Here is a 26,464-nt window from a genome sequence, read left to right as displayed (position 1 = left end):
ACAGGATAGTTCTCTCTCTCTCTCTCTCTCTCTCTCTCTCTCTCTCTCTCTCTCTCTCTCTCTCTCACACACACACACACACACACACACACACACACACACACACACACACACCCATATATAAGGCAAAGATTATCAAGTTTTGCCACTGCAGATATCCTTAGATTCAGAAGGTGGTTAACCAGACTTAGTGCCAAGTTGTACATTATAGAAACTCTGTCATTAGAAGAGGCATCTGAATATCACAGCCAGACCTTTTCACAATTTGTGGAATTCGAAAAAGTAGTTTGCTTTGTTTAATGATTATTTTTCAGGAGTTAGCTAAGCACCTGTTTATTTGCAAGTCTGAACACCCTGGTTCTGGCTCTGCAGCCAGATATTTATCCAGCCAGCTGGCATTTAATAACCCAAAGTATACTGTATTTCTTTTGCACAAAGAACTTCCATTTAGCAGGTATTGTGCCTATGGCTTCAAAGGATCGTTCTCCATGATTGCCTCTTAACTCTTTAAAAATCTATCCAAGTTAGTACAGCTTCCATTTGATAATGTATTGATTCCTTGCACCACCATTGTTTGAGGAGCAAGAAGACTGAAAGAGAAGGACAGGAGGTTGAAGAGGAGTAGATGTCTACAGAATGCCCTAAGATGGCAAAATAATAGACATTGGAAAAGCAAGCAGGTGGTTGGTGAGGTCAGGGGGGCAAAAATTATTACTGGCAATTTATTGTGATAATTTCAATGGCCCAGGATGAACTGAAACACAGTTCTTCCCTAATGACGCTAAGTGCTATATTTGAGCAAACCTGATTACTGGATGGTATCAAGGGCATGGGAATGACCACAAAAACTGTGATTTCGAGATCTGTAATTTCTAGGGAAGAGGAACAAGAGAAGAAAAAGAGAACAGAGAAATGTCTCAGCACTAGTCTTATTTAGCCTGTTCTTAATGCCTTGTTACTCTGCTTGAGCACTTCCTCATCTGCAATGAGCATCTCCATTCTGTGGAGCTTCTCTCCTTATCTTCCCTGATAATTAGTTAATGATATGACTGTTCTTTGTTCAAGGTTGTGTACAGAAAGGGAGGCTAGAAACTTAGCATAATAAATAAACGACCTTTCCAAAACCAAAGGTCACACTAAGGGTAGTGACCCTGATCTGCTGTAGCTTTGACAAACAAGTTACATGAAACAACAGTGCACTTTCCTATAATATGCATCAAATGAGACATCAAACTGGTTCAGCAGAAATCAGCTGGGCTTGATGATATGTGAAGGGGATGCCAAGAACATATCAGCAATGTAGGTGGATGGTTACTTATGGGTACTCTTGTTGCTGGGGCAAGTAAGAGATCTAACAGAAATGTTAATTAATGCAATTTTCCAGCTCTTTTTTTTGGATACAGAATACCAGAGGAGTTGTGAAAATTAACTGAAAGCCCTGCTTTATCAATGTGGACTAATTTCTTTATCTCATACAATATATGTAAGAGGTATGTGGTGGATTTTCATTTTGTTGGTCTGAATTCAAGACATATGGAATGAAAAAAAAATCTATCCTTCAATCTATCCTTGTTGCAGTGTTCTCTCCCCATTTGCCTGAAGACATCTATTATAGTGCCATTCCCAAGCAGTTAGGTTAAATATCTATTATTCTGAAATGTTTTGAGAGATTGGTGCTGGATTACATTAAGGCTAGTCTTCCACCTTCTTTGGACCTATGGCAATTTGCATACAGGAGAAATAGATCTACTGATGGTGCTATGTCCATTGTTCTCCATACTGTATTGAGTCACTTAGAACAACAGGGAACTTATGCGAGGCTGTTGTTTGTGGATTATAGCTCTGCTTTTAATACCATTCTGTCCAATAGATTATTTTTTTAAATGATCAACCTGGGATTACGTCAGAAGATTGTGTGTGGGTAAAGGACTTTCTGACAGATAGGCCACAGTCAGTAAGGATGGGATCTCACCATTCTTCTACCTTGGTACTAAGTACAGGAGCTCCCCAGGGCTGTGTGCTAAGTACTTTCCTCTATTCCCTGTACACACGATTGCACCCTACTGTATAACACAAATTCAATTATTTAATTTGCGGACAATATGATAGTGGTGGGGCTCATAAATAAGAACAATGAGTCTGCTTACAGAAAGGAAGTACTGTACAAGGGTTGATACTGTGGTGTAAAGAAAATAATCTTACACTTAACATAAAAAAACTAAAGAACTCATAACTGATTTTAGGACGAAGAGAAATGTACATTTACCACGGTACATAAATGGCAAGGAAGTGGAGAGGGTTGGTAGTTTTAAATTTCTGGGTACTTACATCCCAGAGGACCTCTCATGGACTATAAATGCCAACATGCTAGTGAAGAAAGCAGAGAAGAGGTATTTCCTGAGAAGGCTCGGGAAGTTACATTTATCTCAATATTTACTTCTGTCCTACTATCGTAGCACCATTGAGAGTGTCCTAACCTATGGCATTCTTGTATGGTTTGGGAGTAGCTCTGTAACGGACAAAAAAGTTCTACCATTAAAATTGCCCAGAATATCATTGATAGCTGTCATCCAGCTATCAACCCTGGATGACATCTTCACATCCTGCTCTCAGAGGAAGTCACACAACATCCTTAGAGACTTTTCCCATCCTGCTTACAACTTCTTTGAACTGTTGCCGTCTGGCAGAAGATGGAGAACAATTAAGACTCGGACTACACGTTTTCTGAATAGTTTTTATCCCAGAGCTATAATTGCACTTAATAATGAACTTAAAGACCACCAGTAGTGAACAGCTGGACAGTGTTACTTAGCCTGCGGTGTAAATGTTTGTATTTTTAGTGGGGGATTTTTAGTGGGAGGGAGTGTTTAGGGATTTTGTGTGTGTGTGTGTGTGTGTGTGTGTGTGTGTGCGTGCGTGCGTGCGTGCGTGCGTGCGTGCGTGCATGTGGGTCTGGTCTCTGGGTGTCTGTGTGAATTTCGTTGTATGTGTATACTATGTATAGGCTATATATGACAATAAATTTATCTATTTATTTATTATTTAAAATAAAGATTTAAAACTGAGAGAATATGTTCAAAGATAAATGAGTCTTGAATCTCAGTAGCGAAATTATTCCATATATTTTCACTTAGTTTGGAAGGACCTCTGGGGAAAATTTCATGTTATTTCAGAACCAACAACAACAATAACCTTTGAACTGCAAAGCTAGAAGGGATCCTATGGATCATCGAGTCTAGCCCCTGTCAAGAAGGCACAGCAGAGAATCGAACTCCCAGCCTGACTCTGCAGCCAGATACCTAAACCACTGAGCTATCCACCATATTTTGAGGTGGCAAACCTATTGGTCTGTTATGTGCCCTTATTGTTCATTTCATTGCCTTTGGATGCATATAACCTTTTGATATTATATCTTTATGTTATGCCACTGGAATGCTGACATCTAAGTAAGGAAGACTAGTTCACCAACTAATGGTAGCGGTAGTAGAATGAGATTCCAGAACATTTATGTTGCATAATAGGTAGATCTACTAAATACCTGTGGAGCAGTTAATCTTTATTAATATGGGCCACTCAAGATGCCTCTGCTAAAAAGTCAGTTTATGTGAAACATTATGGTGTGGTCACTGTTTGTGTGTCCTGGTTCCTATTCAAGTGTTAAGGTGTGTAGTCAGAAACTAGGTGGGTTTGGGGAGTATACCGTATGAGCAGTATGAGATTCTGCAGTGCTGAAGGGCAAACCACACCATGTAGTTTATATGAATTGACCCAGCAAAGTGTTCCTTTCTTCTTAAGATACTTTGTCCCTTCTAGTCCCTAATTTTAGAGCCCAGCAGGGCTGACAGTTATTTTGTCAAGTACACCCGCAGGGCTTTTCCAGCCATATTATATTAAATCACTCTATCAAGAGAGTGGCAATCACTTGACTGCCTATCTTCTTACCTGTGTTTTCAAAATAATACCTTGTCTCTCTGGGTCACCATATTTCTGAAAATAAATAAATACACTCTCCCTTTTTGCGGCATTATGGGAAAGCTATTCTGTGATCTGGTTCAGAAATTCCCTTGATTTGTGTGAGCTTCTCCAAATGCAATCACTCTGCAGAGAATGATGTTCATTCTCTGTGGCCTCGACCTCCATTACCAAGAAGGCTGAACTCCACATTAGTCATGTGGAGTAATGGGAATGAAATCACCCTCACCCTGCAAATATAGTATGAGTGTCCCCCCCCCTCTGCTGTTTCTTCAAACATCAAAGAAGCCATTCCAGAACAGTGTTTTAGGAGCCTCAGAGGACACTTACCCCATGCCAGTTCCATTTCCTTTTATTGATGTGATCTGTAGGCAGTAAATGCTTAAAACACTCTGTGTTGAATTGAATGTTTTGCTAACAAGGAAAAATACCCATCTTGATAGAGTTGCTAATTCTCACAATACATCTTAATCTACTTGTCTCTCCTACTTTTGGAAACCTGAAATTGTGATGTTGCTGGTAAAAATATTTTATTTCATGGAGTAAAAGTGGGAGAGAAATTGTGAGCATCTGTATGTTCTGAAAGATTGAGTGGGTATCAAGATCTGGGACTACGGGTTTTGATGTTTCTACTTTTCAGCTGACTATTTTGATCTGAAACTAGATCACATGTGATCAGTAGCAGATATGTGTTACAAATAGTTTTTAAAAATGACAAATACAAAGAACCATGCTTTGAATTTATAGCATAAAAGAACAATAAAAAGGGGATCACGGTTTTCAAATAATGGATGTTGATCTGTAATACTTGGGTTTTTTCCCTTCTGCTTGGAGTTGCTGTAACTTTTACCATCATCAAATCAGCACTACAAAACCCAAAGACAAACTACAACCAAAGACAAACATTTTGAAGTGCCTTGTGACTTGAATGTTAATTACAGTACAATCTTATGCAAGCAAATCCTGTTGTTGTTGTTTAGTCATTAAGCCGTGTCCGACTCTTCATGACCCCATGGACCAGAGCGCGCCAGGCCCTCCTGTCTTCCACTGCCTCCCAGAGTTGGGTCAAATTCATGTTGGTAGCTTCGATGACACTGTCCAACCATCTCATCTTCTATTGTCCCCTTCTCCTCTTGCCTTCACACTTTCCTAACTTCCTAACATCAGCAAATCCTACTGGATCCAATTGAGCATACTCCATATAGGACACATTGAATTTGATGGAATTTACTTCTAAATAGACTAGGTTTGTAATGTTAAGCATTTAAATCATTGTCACTGAAAATCAATAAGATTCTAAAGGTTTAAATTTGGATGGATTGTGTCTCTAGTTTATTTCTTGCTTATCTGAAAAAAAAGTGATAGCTGTCAAGATATATTGTCCATTGTGCCAAGTTCCTGTTTCAGAAGAAAAGTAGGACATCTATTTTAGAAATGAGTAACAATATAAATTAGTTATAATTTGCAAATAAAAAACTTATCTTGCAGGTATATGTCTATCTGATAGATCTCCCCTCCTCTTTTTTCTAGACAGTCTTTTAACATCAGCAGCTATGTTCATTTAGTATTAACAATCTTGTTTACAGGAGAATGGAAGGGAATAAGTTAAGTCACGGAATTAGTTGATTCAGGCTTTTTCAAACCAAGCAACACCATGGTCAGCAAAACTATTAGAATAGCATCAGGGAGTCTGCATTTTCCTGTAGTACAAAAGTGACCTCTTCTGGCAGACCAGAAGAACACTGGAATTGAATGGCTATTATAGATATTATTATAGAGATTATCCATATCAGGGCCCAGTTAGTACAGAAATACAGTATAGGGCAACCTGAGACATTATCTGGTGGCAAGCATGTGTTTGACCACATGCACGCACAGAGTGAGGAGCTGTGTCCAAACTTAGCTTCCTGGCAGATGCATGGTACAGTATATGTGTTTCCAAACTGACTCCAAAACCACAAATCTCCACACTTCTACTTTTTGCCTTGTCTACAGTCTTCATTTTTGAGATGAATACACAGAACATTTGTCTGCCTAAAACCTGTAGCAAAGAAAACATAACATTCAGTTTTTTAAACTCATGGAAATTCCTCCCCCAAATATACTACATCTTTCATTTCTACCTTTGCACTATATTACTGAAACACAGTGGCTACACCCAAAACTTCCTTGCTGATATTTTATCAACTGACATAACATACTGGAAAAGGCAAGATCTGTGATAATACCATTGCCCTGCTCTAAGACATCATGATGTGTGTTAAGGTTGGGCTGGCTAACCATGGACCAGTTATGAGGGAGACAAGGAATGAAGCACTTAAAAAACTTGAGCCTGCTGTGATTGTGACTTTATTTCTATTTCTTTAATGTTTTGTTTTTGTTTATTTGTTCATATTGCAATCTACTCAGAAGCAAATTCCACTGAGCTCAAAAGGACTTCTCAGATAAATGTGTACAGGATTGTTTTAGTTTAATGTTTTGTAAGCGGCCCTGGAAACCTGTTAAAAGCATGGTGTACTAATTCCTAAAATAAAATAAAATCTTCTTATAGGAAAAGAACTATGGGTGTCTGCAGGTAGAATAATGGAGGCTGTTTGCTCCCCCCTAAAGTTGGCCTTTAAATGCACAAAGATAAAAGTTATGCTCTTGAGACCCAGCTGGTGCCAATTTTCCTCAGCCAACTGCAGTATATTTAAGAAGGTCAAATTACATCTCCAAATGTAACAGCATTTGCTTCCTGAAACCTTAACAACTGCTTACTGCATCATTGTCTCAGGCTTCACCTAGATCATGTGGCTTCTCAACCCTCGTGATATATTGTCTGATAGCTAATCTAGCTGCATCATATCTCATTTGAACAAGGCATTTCACAGAAAAGCCACACCCTCTGAGTTTAGCAGGTAGAGTTTCCTTCCATATGGGCAATAAATGCCCTGTAATATTAAAGGGGTTAAACCTCTGTGGGGGTGGGTGGGGGTGGGGATTAGCCTCAGATAAAATTTAAAGATATGTAACGGATCCCTAGTTTCAATCTTTAGATATCCCACCTCCAACTACATTTGAATACCAGAGGGGTTCTTGGACAATAGCTCTCAAAAACCTTGTTTAAACTACTTCCAAGGGAGTAAAAAGAGACCCAGCTGGGGACCATAAGGAAAGTGATTTGGCCCCAAACTGTTTGAAAGCAGTACTAAATATATTCCATAGCCCAACTAAATGTGCCATTTTCTGCTGCCAAAATAACAAGATAATTTTGTTTTTTCTCATTCCAACTTCATTGAGTCTTTTTTTTAAAAAAAACATAGCTCTTAATTGTTTACCTTTCATTCCTCTTAATATAAGAGCCATTTTCCAACCACCTACTTTGCCAATACAGAACAAAGAAACCATCATCTCGTTCAGGACTTTTTGTTTGTTTCTGAAACTGTGAAATTTGACATAATATGTACTTCCACCCTGTCAATAATGTTCAATTGCCCACTGCCTGCACTGGATTGAGCAGGGAGTTTTGCATTGTGGGGGATGTAGTTCCTAAATAGGCTACCCCTCACACATATAAGTCAATGAAAATGGAACTACAAGTACCAAAATACCTCAAAGAAGTAATTTAATACTTCTCATTGGGAGCTAATGAAAGCTAATACATCTATATTAAAGTACATCTTCAATGAAATTCTGATCCACCATAAGCTTCTACAACAATAAACCTATTAACAGTCTAAGGTTCCACAAGAGATTCCTCAATTGTTTTTGTGGCAACTGGTGAATTTAGCTATGTATTCTTGGTGAGATGTGTTAGTAGGAAATACATCATCTTCATGCTTTCACAAAAACAACTCATATAACAGGGAACTAACTTTCAAGTTTCACAGTACAGTACTCTTAAGGAGGAAATGGACACGAGGGAGAAAAGCATGTTTATGTCAGTGTGTTCTTCTCCCCTCCGTTTTTGTTTTAACATCCAAGTTGACAAAGTGTTCTGTGAAACCCGAAAGCCAACAGGTAGTTTTCTTACGTGGACTCATAGAAAGTTATGACGATAATTTTCCTGTTTGAAGTTTTGGCTTCTTTTATCTACCCTGGACTAATTTTCTGTGTAGCAACCAAGAGGGGTGCACGTCTCGTCATTTTTTTTAAAAGGAATTATAAAAACAACAAAGTTGCTTTATCAACATAAACACATTCACGTCTTAAAAAGCGGATTATAGTTCACGAAAACCTTTCACTGGCATACACGTGTCAGCTTTAAAGGAGCCACTGTCCTTTTGATCCGGATTTGTGTTTGTTGAAACGGACGAGCACCGCTACCTGTTCGAAAAGCGCCATCTAAAAGGCTAAAGGACAACTAGGTGTCCATGGAAAACCGCCGCCGTTATTAAACACAGCAACAACAACGGACCGTCTTTAAGGCGCCACCAGACGCCTGGAGGAGGGACTGTAGCGCCTCCTCAGTTCCGCCTCGGGAGCCGCGGATCTCCTCCTCGACCCACGTGACACACCAGGCTCTGATTGGCTGCACGCATGAAATGGGGCGGGGCGGGTGAGCGCATGCGCGGCGGCCGCCGCCTCAATGGGAAGACGCATAAACAGGCAGGCGGATGGCTCTGGGCTGCCTGGCCCATGGGAACAGAGCAGCGCTGAGGACGTGGCTGCTGCTGCCGCCGCTGCCGGTCGGCGTCGGGCAGAGGGGTGCTCCTGGCAGCAGCAGCCGCGCCTTCTCCAGGAGTAACTGTTATAGCCGTCTGGTGGGGAGAGCCTGTGGGGTGCATCAGGTGAGCGAAGCCTCCCCCCCCCCGCCCCGATCTCCTTCCCAGCGCTTGTGCCCTTTGGCCGTTCCCTTTCTTGTCCTCCGATGACCTTTGGTGGGGAATCGAGTTGGCAGCTTGCATTCCCCCCCCCCCGCTCCCCTTGGCCTGTTGAGATCCTCCTGCAACACGTGTCTCCCCACGCCCGGGGATCGCCGACCGGGGCCTCGGCTCCTCCCGTGGAGTGCAGAACGGGAGGTGCCCAGTGAGGTTTTGTAGGAAAGCATCAGTAAGTAGGATAACCATCTGGAAGTGTGCAATGACTTACACGTAATGCCTCACAGGATGAGAGCTGCACACATAACTTTCCAGTTAAAACTGCTGCAACGTGTGTGTGTATAGACACACACACACACACACGTTGCAGCAGTTTTAACTGGAAAGTTACTGTATATATATATGTGGGGCTGCCTATGAACAGTCGTTTGGCTGCTGTAATTGATTCAAAATATGACGAGGACAGGCTCCAGCCAAAGTTTCCTGTAAAGATTTCGCCTTATGAATCCTTAGAAAACTTCGCTGACTAATAGTTAATTGCAATTAAGAAGGCGTATTGGACAGTCACTAGACAAACTGAGATAAGGCCCATATGGATCTGACTCTACAGTCTCCTGTGGATTCTATAGTGGTGAGATGGGAGATTAGACTTACATATCAGTGATTCCTTATCAATGACATTCTTCTCTTTCTTATGTGGAAGAAGGAGGATGTTTAGGCAAGTTGTTAAAAACATTCTATTTCACTTAGACTTTGGGCAGTCCCTGGTTTGTTTGTTTTTTCCTTAACTTTTGGTTTTGGTTCTCTATTGTTTTGCTACCTATTTTCGGATGTGTTTGGGTGCTCTTGTTTGGTTATTAATTTTTAGATAGCCTAGAGCCGAAAAACACTACTGTGGTGTAGTACAAATGCTTAAGAAAAAGTAGTAGATCATGCTGGTCTTTATTCCATAACAATATTATACTGATAGTACTGCTGCAGAAACATATTTTTAAATATTTATTAACAAATTGTAATAAAAATTACAAACTTTTTAAGCATACATTTTTTCATATTTCTGGTCTGCACAATACATGTGTTGCCTTTCAGATGCTATAGGATTGCTTATTTATCACAGATAGGTGCCACTCTTGACATTGGAAGAGAAGGCGTGCAGGTGATGTCAGGAAAATATGATTTTCCTTGTGCTGACTGTTTCTACTAGGAACAATGTCGCTGCCAAAGGCTATTTAAGTGTCAAGAAAACCAGATCTCCATGCTAGTAGAGTTTTCCCCCCCAGATCTATAGTCCCCCTCCCACTCCATGGATACATTTCGAAACCAGTGGTATAGTGCAGTATTTGGAGGAAAACATATCAGAGTAGTAAAAGCAACACACTCCATAAAGCTGTTTACTTGACAGTTTAGTAGTTGGAACTCATACAGTATTTCCAGACTAGGCAGATGAGTTATGTATGGACTGTTCAAGTACAAAGGATGCCTGATTCAAAGATGCTCTGCAGCTGCCTGTAGACAAGAAGGTTATCTGGTGTTCAGTGGTTGTAGATAACAAGTCTATTAAAAAAAGTTGCTGGATTTGTTGACCTGTTTTACACATGATAGTTTCTAGCACCTCCTTCTGTAATGGGCCCTTTAGTTATTATTACATTTATAGTTTAATGGTTTCATTTCAGTGATTGCCCGATGGCTTGGGAACTTGGAATGTATACCGCATTCCTGGACTTTCAAAAATTTGAGTAAGTCCTATTCCTTCAGGTAAAGGCACTATTAGGTTTCATAAGAATTTCTTGAATACTGGAGGTGTTTAGTTGAGAGCATTTTCTGAAACTGATGTACATTTTAACTCTTTCTTCTTAATTATTATTATTAAACAAGTGAGTAAAAAATGCCAAATTGTCCCACTTTGTCTTTTCTTGGAAGTCTTTCCTTTTGAACATGACAGCTCGTGGTCCAAATGTCTGTGTGAGGCTGTCACCCCCATTTAAGCCATGAGCTGCCAATGTTTTAGGGCTATTAATGTGTTTTTCTAAACACTTACGTGATCTATCCCAATTTCGTCTCCTGTTTGTCCACTGCAGACAAGTTCTCCTTCCTTTGGATTCCTCTTTGATATCGATGGAGTGCTTTTACGGGGCCGGCTTGTCATTCCTGCTGCTAAGAAAGCCTTCCAGAAACTAACAAATTCAAAAGGCCAGTTCCATGTGCCTGTTGCATTTGTAACCAATGCTGGGAACTGCTCTCGGGATAGCAAAGCCAAAGAACTGTCTGAAGCCCTTGGATTCAAGGTACAAAGGACACCTGTGTTGTCTTGGGGCCACTTACCTGAGAGCATAAAGATGTGAGACCAGAATGCTAAACATTAAAAAGGGACTGGGGTTTTTTTCTCACAGGAAAAAAGAAATACTTCCAGGGTAGAGCTTAGAGCCTCTTTGTGCAATCAGTTAACGTTACATGTACAGTTGATATACAGTGGTGCCTCGCATAACGAGCCCACCGTTGCACGATGAATCCGCATTGCGATGCGGATTTCCCCATCGCTAATGCGAGGGCATGCTCGCATTACAATGGGGGAACAGCTGTTCGGCGGTTCCAAAATGGCCGCCGGGACACCCAAAATGGCCGCCGGGACACCCAAAATGGCCACCGGGACACCAAAAATGGCCGCTGGAACATGGGAAAACATCGGAGAACGTTGAGTTTTGGGCCCATTTGGATCCCAATGGGTTTCCCTGTCCCGCTTAACGATGTTTTCCCATAGCGAAGGTTAATCCGAAACGGATTAACCTCGCTATGCGGGACACCACTGTACATTGTTCCATTTTGCCTGAGATGTATCATTACTCCCAAATTTTACCTTATAGGAGAAGAGTCAACTCATGTGGCTTTGGCTACATAGGTGGGTCCAGAGCACCCATGGAGGAAAAGGAATGATGAACCAGTTCTATCCTAGGAAACCTGGGGAGAGGTCACCTTAAGCCAGAAACTTCTTGACTACACTTTATTATTATTATTGGATGGGCTGTAGTTTCAAAGATAAGAGCCAGTTGCTTTTGTGGCCAGCTAGTATTTTCTTTGTTCTGAATGCTGTGTGAAATGTGGATGCGTAGGGAGGGATCCAAATTTGTGAATTTGATTTAATTTAATCTTCCCCACGGCCATAAACGTACGGCACATGTGTTGAAGACTTGACATATTAATCTTCCCTGCCATTAATCTGCAGTTTATGGAAAGAAGCCATCAGTAAATTCTCATTGTAGAAACCAACATTGTGTAACCTTTGGTTGTTCTGATTATATTATCATTACGTTTCAGTTGTGTTAAAGTAAAATAGTAAGGGGAAAACTGCTGTAGTGTATTAAAATAATTCTGAAATCCTTGGGGATCTGCCCCAAATATATAGCAGTTAATTGTTTCTCAAGACCTTGTGAGGGTTCGAATGGGGTCTCTTCTGCTTTTGACAAGACGTATGAGGCTCTCGGGTTGAAAAAACAAAACTGGGCTTTATTGGAACATCAAACAACGAATCCTTATTCTCTAGATTAACTCTAACATTGTCTCTCGCTGCCAACGGGTCCCACGAGGGCATCCAAACATCCTTGGTAAACAGGTTATAGTCCAAATCATTCCGGGGTCCCTGGGTAAATGGATTACTGCCATCCAAGTCCAGAGGGTCAGTCTCTGGTTCTAACAATGGTTTGTTTATTTACTTATTTATTCGATTTATATCTTGCCCATCTGGTATATTCTACCACTCTGGGCGGCTTACAACACACCATGAATAAATTAAAATGACACAAAATGACACAAAAACAATATGATCTCCTCATCTCTCCCCTCTGGGTTGAAAGGGTCCTCACCTCCTCGTAAGGGAGCCCACGGTCCAACAGGAACCCCCCCTCCATCAGGCTTCCTCCAGCCTCCATGCTCTTCTCTCTCTCGGCTCTCTCCACGGCTTCTTTCTCCTCTCTCAGCCTCCGGTGCCACTCGCACACCGCTGATTCACCTGAATAGGAGGGTCGGGGAGGCAGACCCCTTCTTCTTCTATAGCCTGCCTCCTCCCTGGGAACCAGTCCAAGGGTCCTCTACCCATATTAGCTCCCAGCCCCCGGATATGTCATCTCTTGTCCCTTTTATATCCCCCATTCCCACCTCCACAGTGGTTCTGCCCCTTTCTTCATTTCCCGCCATTTCCCTCTCCATCTGAGTGGCTACAGTCAGTTTAGCCAAACCCCGTTCTAACTCACAGGTGTCCACTCCCCGTTGTACAGTCTCGATGGGTGATGCAAGCGGGTCTGTTTGCGCCTCCTTTTCTTTCCTGAGGGAGAACGACACTCCGGCGAGGGCTTCTACCCCCTCGCCTTGTGCCTCACAGACCTCTTTACCTATTCTTGTCTTGTCCTTTGATAGCTGTAACTACAAGTGATAGCTTTGTGTACTTGAAGGAGCCCACTGCAGATCAAAAGAGAGATGCAGAGTTCTCATGGGAGCTCTAATAGTTAGAAATTGCCAGCAGATAGTCCTGATCTGGGTAATCTATTAGCTATCTATTGTGGCTTGCGGGTTGGAAGACTAGCAGCTGGAAGGCTGAGCTGCATACCTTTCTTATCTACATTTTTTCAGGTGTCTCCTGAATGGGTGATTCTCTCCCATAGTCCACTACGCCTTTTCCATCAATTCCACAAGAAGTGCGTGCTTGTCTGTGGACAAGGTCCCGTGGAAGAAAATGCCAGGGAGTATCCTTTGCTGCCTTTAGATTTTCTTTTTTTCTTTTCCTCCAGCTTTCCTAGTGATCTGTTGAGATGGCCAGGGCTGTGCACTGAATAGAACTTCCAATGGAATGAGAAAGCTTGGACTCACATCCTGTAAGGCTCACTTGATGGCTGGGCAAGGGTAAATCAGGATAGTTCTATGAATACATATAAGTGGGTTGACAGGGTATTATGCTATAGGTCAATATCTTGTTGCACAGCTCTGCTGATGTTTCCAGCAGTGGCAGATTGCAGCGAATTAAAAAGTTTCTGCTTTCATTGCGAGTTGCTCATGGAAGCTGTCTTCTGCTTTACAGTGGCAAGGCTTGTGCAGACAGCATGGCCATACGTTACTACACTGGTGGGACATCAGCTCTGTGGAAGTTTAATTGACTTTCGGCCCTGTTGTTTAAAAAACCTGCAATAAGGAGTTAAAGCTGTCACTGGAAACTCAAAGTCGAAGGCAAATCAGAGGAAGACTATCTACACCTGAGTTTGGTATTGGTTGCGGGAATCCTGCCACCTCTTCACAAATATTTGTTTGGCTTTGAGGGAAGGGTATCCAGTAGCTGGAAGGAATATGGATCTGTTTCTCTGTACTGTATAGAATGTACTCTGAATTTATTAGTAGTAATATAAGTGAGACCCAGGAAGATGCAATGATTAGAGCACTGGATAACTACGAAGATCCAGATTCAAATCTGCATTTTAACCTGAAGATCACAGGATGACTTTGGGCCAGTCATTTTTTCCCCTCATCCTAACCTACCTCACAGGACTGTTTGTGATGATAAAGTATGGGTTTGGGAAACAATGGGCATTCCTTTGAATGTCTTGGAAAAAAGATGGACTAAACATGAAATAAATTTTAAAAAAGGATTAATTTAAATCATGGTTTACTTTGTTTTTGTCTTTCTATGAGGGACAGGAAAGAGGTGGATTTTAAAAGGTGTGGTTGTTGCGTCTCACAGTTGGCAGGTGGGCAGGCAGTTTTCTTCCTTAACCACCTGCAACAGCCTGGGATTCCAGCATGTTGTTACCATTGAAGAGGTGAGGAAAGCATTTCCTCTGCTGGACATGGTTGATCAAAGCCGAAGGCCAAAAGAACTGGCAAGTATTAAACTGGCAAAGCTAGTCAACACAAGGTTGTCTGAAAGTATGTGCGCCCTTTGTCTTTTGTTTGAATAAAAGTTTGCTGTTTGATCTCGGCTCTTACAACCTTGCTGGTGTTTCCTATTTCCCAACAAAGCAAACATTTCCATGCTATCCATGCTAAGTCCCCTCATGAAAAAGGTTATATAAGTCTACCTGTTGAGGTTTTTTTTGTTTTTCATGCAAGATGGAGAGGCCTTTGGGTTCTTGCGGGTTCAAAACCAAAATTCTGCAACCCAGAAGATCAAGTTGTACAAGTTTGAAGTAGGCAGCATAAAATTAATAGGGAAAACTACCCCATTAATTTCTTTTAAAATTGCCCATGACCTCTATTTATTCTTTTTAAAAAGGTGAACTTTCTTGGATTTTGAAATTGGGAACCAGGTGTCATTATTTGCTTTTGAAAATGTTGGCCCTTGACTGACATTGCAAAAAACACCAGCTTCTCTTTTGTCCTTTTGACAGCCTCCTATGCCCACTGACTTCCCCACCGTAGAAGGTAAGAGTTTCTCTCTCCCATTCTTTTAAGCACTATGTAGAGTCAACCCTAATACAGACCTTTTAAAGGGTTTGCTTTCTTGGTGTGTGTGTGTGTGTGTGTGTGTGTAGCATGGTGAAATGAATGTTCTCTCAACCAGTGCATGTTCCCAAATGCACTTCTGGGAAAAAAATTGGAATATGAAGGCCAGAGGAGGGTTGTTAAAACCCTGGGCAGTTTAGTTTTTAGGACTGCAGCTCCCAGAATCTTTCCAAGCACTTCTTTGCACCCGTCAGTGCCCTCATTTAGTATTATAGAGTGCAGAATTCTGTTTGCCTCATGTTAAGTCCTGGCTCACCGGTTTGTGCCTGTTTGTTTAGCACTTGAAGAGATGTTTGGCGCTTCAAAGCTCCACCTCCTCCAGCGGGCGTCAGCTCAGAGGCGGTGCCTGGGCTTCCCTGGACCACCACCTCCGGGTGCTGCGCCTGAGCACCTGCTGTGGGAGGCACCCACTGTAGGAGGTGCAGCTTTGAAGCATTGAACATCCGTTCGCCATCTTGACCATTCTTGAAAATCTCCACAAGCTAAAAGCTAAATACATTAAAACAGTGGTTCTTAACCTTTGTTACTCAGATGCTTTTGAACTGCAACTCCCAGAAACCCCAGTCAGCACAGCTGGTGGTGAAGGCTTCTGGGAGTTGCAGTGCAAAACTCCTGAGTAACCCAAGGTTAAGAACCAGTGCATTAAAAGACAGTCGCCTTGCCCCTGTTTTGTAGGAATGCTATGATTTAGCTATAAGGACCATGCTTCAAACTAACTTAGGACTGATTCCTCTTTCCCTTCCTGAATCACAGTCGTCTCAAGTTGGCACTCTTGATTCTAAAACAAAACATAACTTGGGTTTCCGTTTCTGGGTTTTATCCCAGCTCTGGTTAGGTCTGAGAGAACAGAGAGGCATGCTCTGTAAAGAAATGTACAGTGAATGGTACAAATTTGAGTGCATGTTGGGAGTGAATATTAAAGGAAACGAAGGAGAGGATTGGTCTCTGCCAAGATGGCGAAGCAGTAATAGATATGATCGCAGTGACCGAACCCTGATCTGGCAATGATGCCTGTGCAAGAGTTGTTTTGTTGGCTACAAAGTTTTATTTCATTTTCTCTGAGAAGAGTCCAACTGTTGATTATTACTATTACCAAAGAATCTGAGTCTGCAAAATGTTATAAAACTCCCTACTTTCCTCCTTGGATAAGAGGACAGCTGCAGCCTCTAGCTGAGACAAAGTGCTGTGGAAATAAGTACAGAAATACACAGATAAGAGTTATCAGCAGTTTTCTGCATTCACAATCCATTGTACTATTATGAAGAACATATTATGCTGTTCCATGTATCCAGTGCTTTTGTGGGTGAGGCAGGAAGAGGTTTGTAGTCTCTTGGAATTATGAGCTTAAACTCTTTGGGCCACATGGTTAGAAAGTATGGAGAAATTGTAATGGTTCTGCATGGGTTCTCCATAGGAATATCTAGCAAACAAACCAAAAAACACACCTGTCCCCTTGCCATTTGCTGAATTTTTCACATGTGGGTTAATTTATATTCTTGCTTGGTTTTCTGGACTTGAACCAGTGAAATACCGCTAGAACTAGTGAAATACCATGCATTGCTTTTGCTTTGCTTTTATAGTGAAGAAACTGATCTGAACGTGTTAATCAAATTATTAGGTGTGGTAGAATGGAACTGGAGCCTTCTTATGGATGGGTGCAGCATACTTGTGTTTTGTCAGAGAGAAGCATACTGTTGGCAGGGTTATTATGTTGTATGATGTACCATCATATATTGTTGTGTTTAAAATTCCCTGCCTTTCTCACTGTGTAGGGATAATTCTGCTGGGGGAGCCTGTCCGATGGGAGACCTGTTTGCAGCTGATTATTGACATACTTCTGAGTAATGGGAATCCAGGGGTAGAATTGGCTACTGTGCCATACCCACATCTGCCTATTCTGGCTTGCAACATGGATCTCTTATGGATGGCAGAAGCCAAGATGCCAAGGTAGTATGAATGTCTTACACTGGAGTGGATAAGTTGGGGCACACCAGATTGTGCTGGGACTGTAACTTCCACCAGTCCCAACCAGAATAGCCAGTGGTGAGAGATGGTAGGAGTCGTAATTCAGCAACATCTGGAAAGCCACAGACTGTCCACCCGTGTCCTACAGAGATCTCTTGCTAATGTTCTCTAACCTTGCATCTGAGCCATTCACACAAAACATTTTGGAGAATATGCTCCTTTCTCAATTGTCTTAAATGAGCCAGAAGACTCCATCACCCAGTGTGATGAATATTGCAGGAATATTTTTTGTATGCTTTAGGTAGACCAAATTTAATCAAGTTCTGTATTCAGTATCCAACACCTGCCAAAAGTCAGATCAATTTAATCAAAAGAGAATTTAAAAATTACAGTATTGAAATTCAAAACACAGCATATAACTGTGAAGTACAGTAAGTCACAAAAATTGTAAAAAGATTCCAAGGAGGGAACGTTTAATCACTGACCTCTTTAAGATTTTGGATGCAGACTGATTGACAGTGCCCTTAAACCGAGAAACTAGAAGTAGCAACAGGGCATGCTAACAGTGAATGGAGGTATACATTGTTATTCCAGAGCTACTCCAAAGTGGGGCTTCCAGAACAAATAAGTAACAAGGGATAATGTAGCAGCAAACACAGAATATTTTAAAATCAGTCACGTCTGTATTGCAATACTTGAAAAATTCTCCACCTTTATGGTTTGGTAAGGGTGACTTTATTGCCAGTATTACTGCATGAAGTATGACAACTTGCCATGTTTCATAAAGCACGTCTGTTCTTCTCCTCTCCAGATTTGGTCATGGCACTTTTCTGGTGTGCTTGGAGAATATCTACAAGAAAATGACTGGCAAGGAATTAAAATATGAAGCGCTGATAGGCAAACCCAGCACGGTTACCTACCGCTATGCTGAGCATGTGATCGAGCAGCAGATGGGGAGCTGGGGCTGGACGTCTCCTCTTCGCCACCTGTACGCTGTTGGGTATGTAACTGCCTCCTCAAGCTGCAGAGAAAATTAAGCACTAACGAGGCAAAGGAAGAAATGGGTTTTATCACGTGCTGTTTTCCCTTGTAAGGGAAAGTTCAGGAGCAGTATCTCTTGCTTTATAGGCAGTAGCATATATGGCTGATGCATGAAGGCTCACATTAAAATATAGCAGGTTTTTTTTGTTTGTTTGTTTTATTTTGTTTTCTTGTCCGATTAGAATGGTGCATGGATATTCCTGGAAACGAGAGGGATTGGTCTAATGATTTGCAATTGCCAACATTTAAGTGCCACTGGATAGTTTAGTGGTCTTGGTATCTGGCTGTGGACCCAGAGGTTGAGAATTCAATTCCCCACCGTGTCCCCAGTGACTACAGCTAGCCTGTGTGGTCTTGGGCAGGCCGCACAGTCCCAAGATGCTCCAACAAGAAGGGGATGGTAAACCTTTTCTGATGCTCTGTACCTGGAAGACCCTGAAAAGGGTTGACATAAGTCAGAATTGACTTGAGGGCACATGATTAATATTTTATATCCTGCCAGAATTTTTACTGCTCTTCTTCCTTCTCCTTTGGTCTGTTGGCTGTATACCACAGGGACAACCCGATGGCTGATGTTTACGGTGCAAACCTCTACAACCGCTACCTCCAGACTCAGGCTAAAGTTAGCGTAACCACTATGGCAGCAGAGAGCAAGGAGCAGAGAAACCACAATGTCTGCTCTGCTGAGAGCTGTCAGTCTATCTTGGTCTGCACTGGAGTCTACAGTCCTTATGGAGATGTTCCTACAGACTGCAACAAGAGTATGTTGGAGACTGTATTCCATGGCCACCGGGACTTCCATTTTGATCCGAGCTTGGTGGAGGCTTCTCATGTCGTGCATGATGTCAATGATGCTGTGGAACTAGTCTTTCAGAAGGAGAACTGGAAACAAGAATGATCAGTTCACTCCTGCCAGCATCTGATGGTGGGGATGTAGGGTATAGGAAGACTTGAGATTGTTCTTGTTCAAGCCGTGGCAGAGTAAAGGGGAATTCCCCACTTGGTGGACTTTTATCCTCTTTTATTTTGCCAGGATTTCAAAGAAAACCCTTTTAATATCAACAGGGTTCTTGACAGCCCTCAACAGGCTGTCAGTCCTAGCAATCGTTACCACCTTGAAATTCTACTGTCTTGCTCTTACGGCTTTTGCCAGAGTGAAGGGGAAGCACTTCCTTGAGAAAGGTCACTTGGTTATATCTCCAAATAGATTCCTGTAAGGTTTCCTTGTTCTTCCCCTTGTCTGCTATACAGCCAACTATCCTGTGATCCCAGTGTACGTGTGTAACAAATTCCTTTGTCCTAGGTCTGTGTGATGTGTTGTCCCCTCGCCCTTTTGGTGGGGACAGGCATCCCATCTAAATTGCTGTGACCCAGAATCATGAGGGCTGCTACACTTTTTGCATCTTGCTTCTTTTCTGGCTGTATCCCATAGGTGTCTAGTCGTCCGCAAATTCTTTGTCTGTCATAAGCTGATTTATAGCTCACAGTATGCTAACAAGTATTTTAAAACCTCTTACTGGAGCAGGAATACTGCTGTATTCAGTCCAAAATAGAAAGTAACATAGCTGTTAGCTGTAATGATAACTAAATCCCATCCTCCTGCCTGCTTTGTAATTTCTTCCTCATGCTATTCCTGAAATATTTATCTCTGTTTGCCATGAGCAACACTGTCCCTTCTGCTACCTTTCTGGAGGCAACTTGTCTTTGAAATAAGGCTATAGGCAACTGTTCCATTACCTGAACCAGCATCAAATCCAGCAGTTGGAATAGAAAAGTCAGATTTGCTGTCCGGTTGCAGTTTCATTTTTAACAGTTACCTCCCCGCTCCATGAAAACTGGGTGCATTTTGCTTATTCCTGATCTAGAGAAGCATATATGCACCACTTATCTGTGCATTGTTGCAGAGACACGCAAGATGCAGCTTATGCAAAAGAATGCTTCTCTGTACAGTCAGCTTCTGAATCTATGCTACTCATGTCCCTAGTCCTGTTTAATGCAAAAAAGTCCAGGTCATTTTGTATAAAACCCTGCCTGAAAACTGTGACCTAGCCCATGGGGCTCTGGTATTAAAGCAGCAAAGACAGTGGGCTTTCCAAATGGGGCAAAAGTTCTGTCTCAGTTGTGTGAAGGAAGCTGAGGTGTATCAGGGTTCATGCCGAAACTACTCAGGAAAACAACACAGCCTCAAAAACTGCTTCTCGTCTGGAAATCTTTGAAATCATTTTCGAAATCCACTTTCCTCCTGGGACTGGGCTTCTAGAGCTGTTTCTTGCTTTTAACCTATTTGTGAACTAACTGAAAGCCTCCAAAGAAAGAGATTCTGCTACAGAAATAACTTCCCATTGAAAGCCTTATGAACACTAAACCTCATCCCTCCAGAACAAAAAATCCCACGGAAGAAGGCACTGGCCATATTGCTAACAAGCCCTCTGTCATCTGGATGGTGGGGAAAATACTGGAAACAACAGTGTGGAGTTCAGTATACTTCCAGCACATTTTCCCCCCATCTTGAAGACCTCAATGTTAGAATTATACTACTACTCTTATTTCTTTAGATTATAGTTTGTTGTAATGATGGGTCTGTGTTACAAGAAAAGGTGTAGGCTTTGATCTCTTGTTCCTCTTACCTTTCTGTTAAGATATTCTTTCTTGTTGAAGACTGAACGTTAGTGGGACAGCTATACTAAAAATCCCCACAACAATTTATCCTACTTCCTTTCTTACCAGGTTCAGTAAAGCAGCAGCAGCAGCAAAATTATTTCATACATCTTTTGACCATGCTTTGGCCGTTCTCTTTTTTTTCATAACTTGTTTGAAGACTGGATTCTCATAACAGAATCGCAAGGCTCAAAAGTAAAATCAATATGGTTTGGGACAGATATGAAAAGAGCATCTAAAGGTCACAGCGAAGAAGCACAAAGAAATCTAGAAAATAGGTACAAATGCCTCGTGTCTAGAATGATGGACTTCCAAGCATTCATTAATTTACTATGTAGTGAGCCTTACTATTTAAAAACATATCACAAGAAAGAAAATTTAAATTCACACAAGAACTGTACACCTTAATTCTACTTTTCCCTTCCTTCATATAGTGTACTACTCTTCTTCCATTTTGTGCTCAGACAACCTTGTGGCCCAGGTTATGCTGAGAGGATGCAACCAGTTCAAGGCCACAGTGGTTTAATTTTTAAAAAACGGCTCAGCAAAGAAACAATTTGGGGCAGTCTGGTCGGGGCTGACTAAATCTGCTCCGCTACCTCAGACAAATGACAGGGTGATTCAGCCTCTTTTTTCATGGACACAAACTGTTAGAAAGATAGCTCCATCTTACTTTGATATTGGTAATGGAGAAGCGACTTCCATTTTACCCGAAGGATGCAGGCTTGTTCGGAGGACACAAAGAGAGCTACATGGTTTGCTGTTCACCCTCCTGACAGCTAGCCAACCTTGTTTCCCATGTTGGTTGTCTAACAACACGATCAACCTCTCTTGTCCTAATCTCATGCTCTTCTCTGCACTCCATTGCCTACCCTATGGTATGTATGAGGGAATATAGAAATACCTTTGTATCTGCTGACACACCGCTTGTTTCTGAAAAATGGGTGCAAATCCTTTTTCATATGCCTTCAGATAATGTCTGTATCATAACCTGGGGCACCAAATGATGATAAATACCTACCTGCACCACGGTAGGTAGGGTTACATGGACAGCTAACTTCCTATTCACAGTGGTGAATAAATGTCATAGCCCCTAAATAAGTCCTTTGTGTTACTTGTAGCTGGTAATCACAGTGGCACTATAACTAAAGGCATACTACAATATAGGGACTGTACTGGTCTTAAGTTGTTATCCAAAGCAAATTTGTTTTCCATCATCCTTCTGTATGAACAAACCTATGAAAAATAGTCCACACACCAAACTGTGCTGGGTTGAGGAGAAGGAAATGTTCCTTCTTTAAAGATGCAACATGAATGCTTTGTAGGCTGAGAACATGTGCATCGTAATGTGAGTTCCCTAATACTTCCATCTAGATGTGGTAAAATAGAGGTAAAAGCAGAAAGACTTTGTCTATAAGATCACAGCTTCTAAAAGAACAGGCAGCCTATGGTCTTTCTGATATTACTGGAATTCGATTCCCATCAGCCCCCACCACAGCCAAAGGTAAAAAAAATGATGAGAATTGTTGTGCCAACAACTTCTGGAGGCGCTCCAATTGCTCACCCCTTTGAAAGCCATTCATAGCTAAAGTGAGGCAAGAAATACATAGCAGGGAGGAGAAAATTAACACGTTGAGAACAAAAAGTCTGATAAAAAAATACGGGTGCTCTTTGAACAAATGCAGAGAAGGAGCTGTGGGAACACTAAAGCTGGGGGGAAAGACAGGAAAGAAAAAGATGAAACGAGTAATGGAAATTAAGTTGAAGAGAAGGTAAAAATAACCAGAAAGCAGCTTTCCCCAATATGGTGCCCCTCTCCAAATGTTTTGGGCTGCATCTATTACAAGCCCTTGCCAACAGTAATCAGAAATGATGGGAGATATAATCCCAAACATTTTACTAGGGAACTTTAAAGAGACAGATGACAAATTCTAAAATGTCTAAAACATTTGGAGAGAGTTTCTACTCCACCCCCAGAAGCCATTTGCTCACTGCTCAATTTGCCTTAAGATAACTTGCTTGGTATAAACAACCGTGCCATGAAACTGGGACTTTATCTTAGTACACAACTTAATAAAGATAAATTATCATCAAACCATAGTGATCTGCTTGATTTCCTTAGTGATCCAATAAAAGTATCACCTACTCCTGCTTTTTTTGGGTTTTTCTCCCCTCTTTGGGAGAACCATTGAGAAAGGAAATCAACAGATAGACACTTACATGGACACTTTTGTTGGGGAGAAAGGACTGTAGTTCAATATTGGGGGTGCATCCTTAAAAAAAAAAAGTCCCATGTTCTATCAATGGTGTCTCTGGATAGGGATGGGGACATTTCCTACCAAAACCCTGGGGAGCTGTTGGCATTCAGTGCAGACAAGGCTGATAAGGACAGGCTAGTGGCCTGACTCTTTTAAGATAGCTTTCTGTACTCTTTGTTTTCTGAAGAAAGAGGGCAGTGAAGACAGAAGACATGAGCCGCTGCACAGTAAACCAAATGAACAGTGTAATGCAAAATAGTAATAAAAGGTTGGAGACCAGCAACTGGGATCAGAAGGAAATGCATTACAGTGACTGAGATGAGAGAGAATTGGGTGAATTAAAATTATCCCTCCTTTTCAGCATCTTGGCATATTAATTCAGGCTTGCTAAGCGGCTTACCATCTGAAGTATGTCATCCATCCCCCCCCACTCAAACAGCAATTTGCACTTTAAAAAAAAAACAAGCATAAGATGGACTTACCCTCCTTTTGTCTTTCCCTGTTGCAGCTGCAGAATCCTGACAGCTCATGCAAGACATAATTAAGGCTTCTCCCTTCTGTGCTTTATTTTGAGCATCCTTCTACCCTCAGACTCTCCAGACTTTTTTTTTAAAAAATGCTATCTTCTAAGGTACTGATTTAGGGAACAAATTGGAACTTTGCCGCCTGCTTCTTCAAGTAACATTGGAAGTCTTGACGTTAAATCAGTTTTACATTTGGGTTTTTGTTTTTTTTTAACATGGTTGCTTTCATTTTGAATGTTAATGCCCTCATACTCCCAGTTTCATTTGAAAGTCTGATTGGTTTTTGTAAAATCATTCCAGTGTGCTACAACAAAGAGTGGTAAAGAGAAGCTACAACTCTTCTGTAATGTGCACTTCCAGCCAAGCTTGCAAGAGGTGCTTTAACGATCATCAGAGTTGACCTAGAATCTGATTTCTGCTGCCCAGGGTTTAGCCCTGAAGGATGTGATGGAGAAATAATGAAGAGCACAATGTCTCTGAACATGTGCATATCATCTTGTCTCTCTAGCAAGAGGCTTGAATCAGCTATTGGATCATATCTATTGTTGTGGTTCTATATTGCCAAGTCACTTCCAACTTGCCTATGACCCTATGAATGAGTGACCTGCAAAATTTCCTATCCAGAACAGCCCTACTCAGCTGCTGTAAATCAAAGCTGTGCTTCCTCAATTCATCTCATATTTGGTCTTCCTCTTTTCCTGCTGCCTTCCGCATTTTCCAGTGAGTATTTGCAAAGCTCTCACCTAGTACCATATTTCAAATCATTTTTTTCTGTCAGTTTTTGTCACTGTACAACTTTAACACCCATATATAATAATTATGAATAAAATAGCATGGATTATTTTGGCCTTGCTTTCCAGTGATACATTCTTAAATTTGATCATCTTTTCTAATTCCTTCATTGGGTCCCTTCCAAGTCTCAGATTTCTGATTTCTTGGATGCAGTCTTCATTTGAATTGTTGATTGAAACAAGGTATACAAAGTCTTTTAACAATTTCAATTTCTTAATTGTCAACATTAAAGTTGTGTAGTTCTTTTTTAGTCATGATTTTAGTCTTCTTGGACCGCACCTACACACAAAAAAATACTTTGTGATTTGTTGTGTTTATAAAACAAGTGATATCGCAGTAATTTTTCCTCCCTGCATGACGCAAAGACTAAATTGAATCAATCCAGTTCTTTCCACCTGCAGACTGGCTTTTGTCTCTCTTAGGAAGAGGCTACAACTTTTTCTGGCCAGAAAGATTTGATAGGACCCTTTCTGCTCATCTGTAGAAGAGGAGGAGAGAAAGAGCAGAAGGAAAAAAGAGAGCAGTAAGTGGTGTGTATGGAGGAAGGGGCAAAAAGCAAGGGAGAAAGAGAGATGGATTGCTCTCCCCCAGTCCTGTTCTTTTTTTTTTCAACCATTCTCCCTTCTTGTCAAGCAAGATAAGCTATGGAAGTAATTGGGAAGAATAGTTCCTTTGAACTAAAGGCACTTTAAATGGAACTGCATTTTAAGCAACTCTGCTCCTGTGGACACAGGCTGATCAAGATGTTAAAGAACTGGAAAACAAGTCTTGTGAAGAATACTTGAATGTGTTGGGTATGTTTAGCCTGCAGAAGAAAGGCACTAGAATAGCAGCTATGCAGAATGCCTCAAAAGTGTAGGACCTGGATTCAAATTGCAAGAAAGAAAATTTTGACTAAATGCTAGGAAGAACTTCCTGACAGTGTAAGCAATATTTGACAATGGAATTAACTGCTTTGGAAAGTAGAGGACTCTCTGTCACTTGGAGGCTTTTAAAGAGCGTTTGGATGGCCATCTGTCAAGCATGCTTTAACTGTTGATTTCCTGCAATAAAAAGGGTTCAGGCTCAGTGACCTTTCCAGCTCTCCCTATTCTATGAGCAGGTTTATTCAGAATGACATTTAATTTAATTGTGTGGAACCTGATCTCATTTTAAGTCTTCTTTGAACAGTTGATGTATGCAGTGAGCAACATGTGGCCCTGCAACAGAGGTTGGGATCCCTGTCATTCCTCACCATAAGCCATGCTGGTTAAATAGGAATTGCAGTTGAACAACAGCTGGAGGGTTTCTGCACCACATAGGAATACTATGCATGTGTGCATGCTTGTGATAATTCTTTAGCTGCAGTCCATCATGTTTCACAATCAGTTTTGGTCTATAGCTTTTCCAAAGCTCAGCCACAACACATTGTCTTCTTCTAAAGAAACCTTCACCTTTAGTCTAGCTGAGCTTATTTTATTCCCCTTGTTGGGGAAAAATGTGTAAAATCTAACAGCCAAAGGAACTAAGCTGCTTCATAAATTGCATAAAACAATCATCATGGAACATTCATACATGCAGTCTGCAATGGCTCTCTCTGGGAGAATTGTGCCACATGATTTGGCTCATTATATAGTTTGAGTTTCAATCCCTAGGCTAATTTCCTCCATCACTGAAGGGTAGCTGTCACTCAGCACAAGCAAACGACCCCATTCCTTTTAATTGGAGATGACCCAGGAAATTGTGGTGTATTATGACCTATTTAGACATGCTGGCACTGAATCATGGAAAAGAAAGCACTGTCTGCCTTCTGACTATTCTTGTGACAAAAAATACACAAGCTATAAAATTTAGACACAATATGTACAGGCCACACAAAGTGATCAAGCCTGGAAAGGGTCGCAAGGCACATGATTTAACTACTTAGCTGAAGCCAAGCAGTTCTGGCTGCGGTTAGTACCTGCCTGGGACACTGTTCTGAAAGCCTGAACTG

At 41.4% G+C, this 26,464-nt stretch overlaps 1 protein-coding gene across 1 annotated transcript; it reads left to right on the top strand.

The window, feature by feature from the left end:
- Positions 1–8,519: 8,519 nt before the first annotated feature.
- HDHD5 (haloacid dehalogenase like hydrolase domain containing 5) lies at positions 8,520–24,548 on the top strand. Its single transcript, XM_078376341.1, has 8 exons — positions 8,520–8,744; positions 10,853–11,059; positions 13,395–13,507; positions 14,539–14,632; positions 15,140–15,173; positions 17,027–17,201; positions 18,031–18,219; positions 18,816–24,548. The coding sequence occupies exons 1-8, from the start codon at positions 8,571–8,573 to the stop codon at positions 19,156–19,158; spliced, it is 1,329 nt and encodes a 442-aa protein (XP_078232467.1). The 5' UTR covers positions 8,520–8,570; the 3' UTR covers positions 19,159–24,548.
- The last annotated feature ends 1,916 nt before the right edge of the window (positions 24,549–26,464 follow it).

Source organism: Pogona vitticeps, chromosome 5 (genome assembly GCF_051106095.1).
Source record: "Pogona vitticeps strain Pit_001003342236 chromosome 5, PviZW2.1, whole genome shotgun sequence".
NCBI lineage: Eukaryota > Metazoa > Chordata > Lepidosauria > Squamata > Agamidae > Pogona > Pogona vitticeps.
The sequence above is the reverse complement of the archived record's forward strand: the minus strand, read 5'-3'. Positions and strand labels throughout refer to the sequence as shown.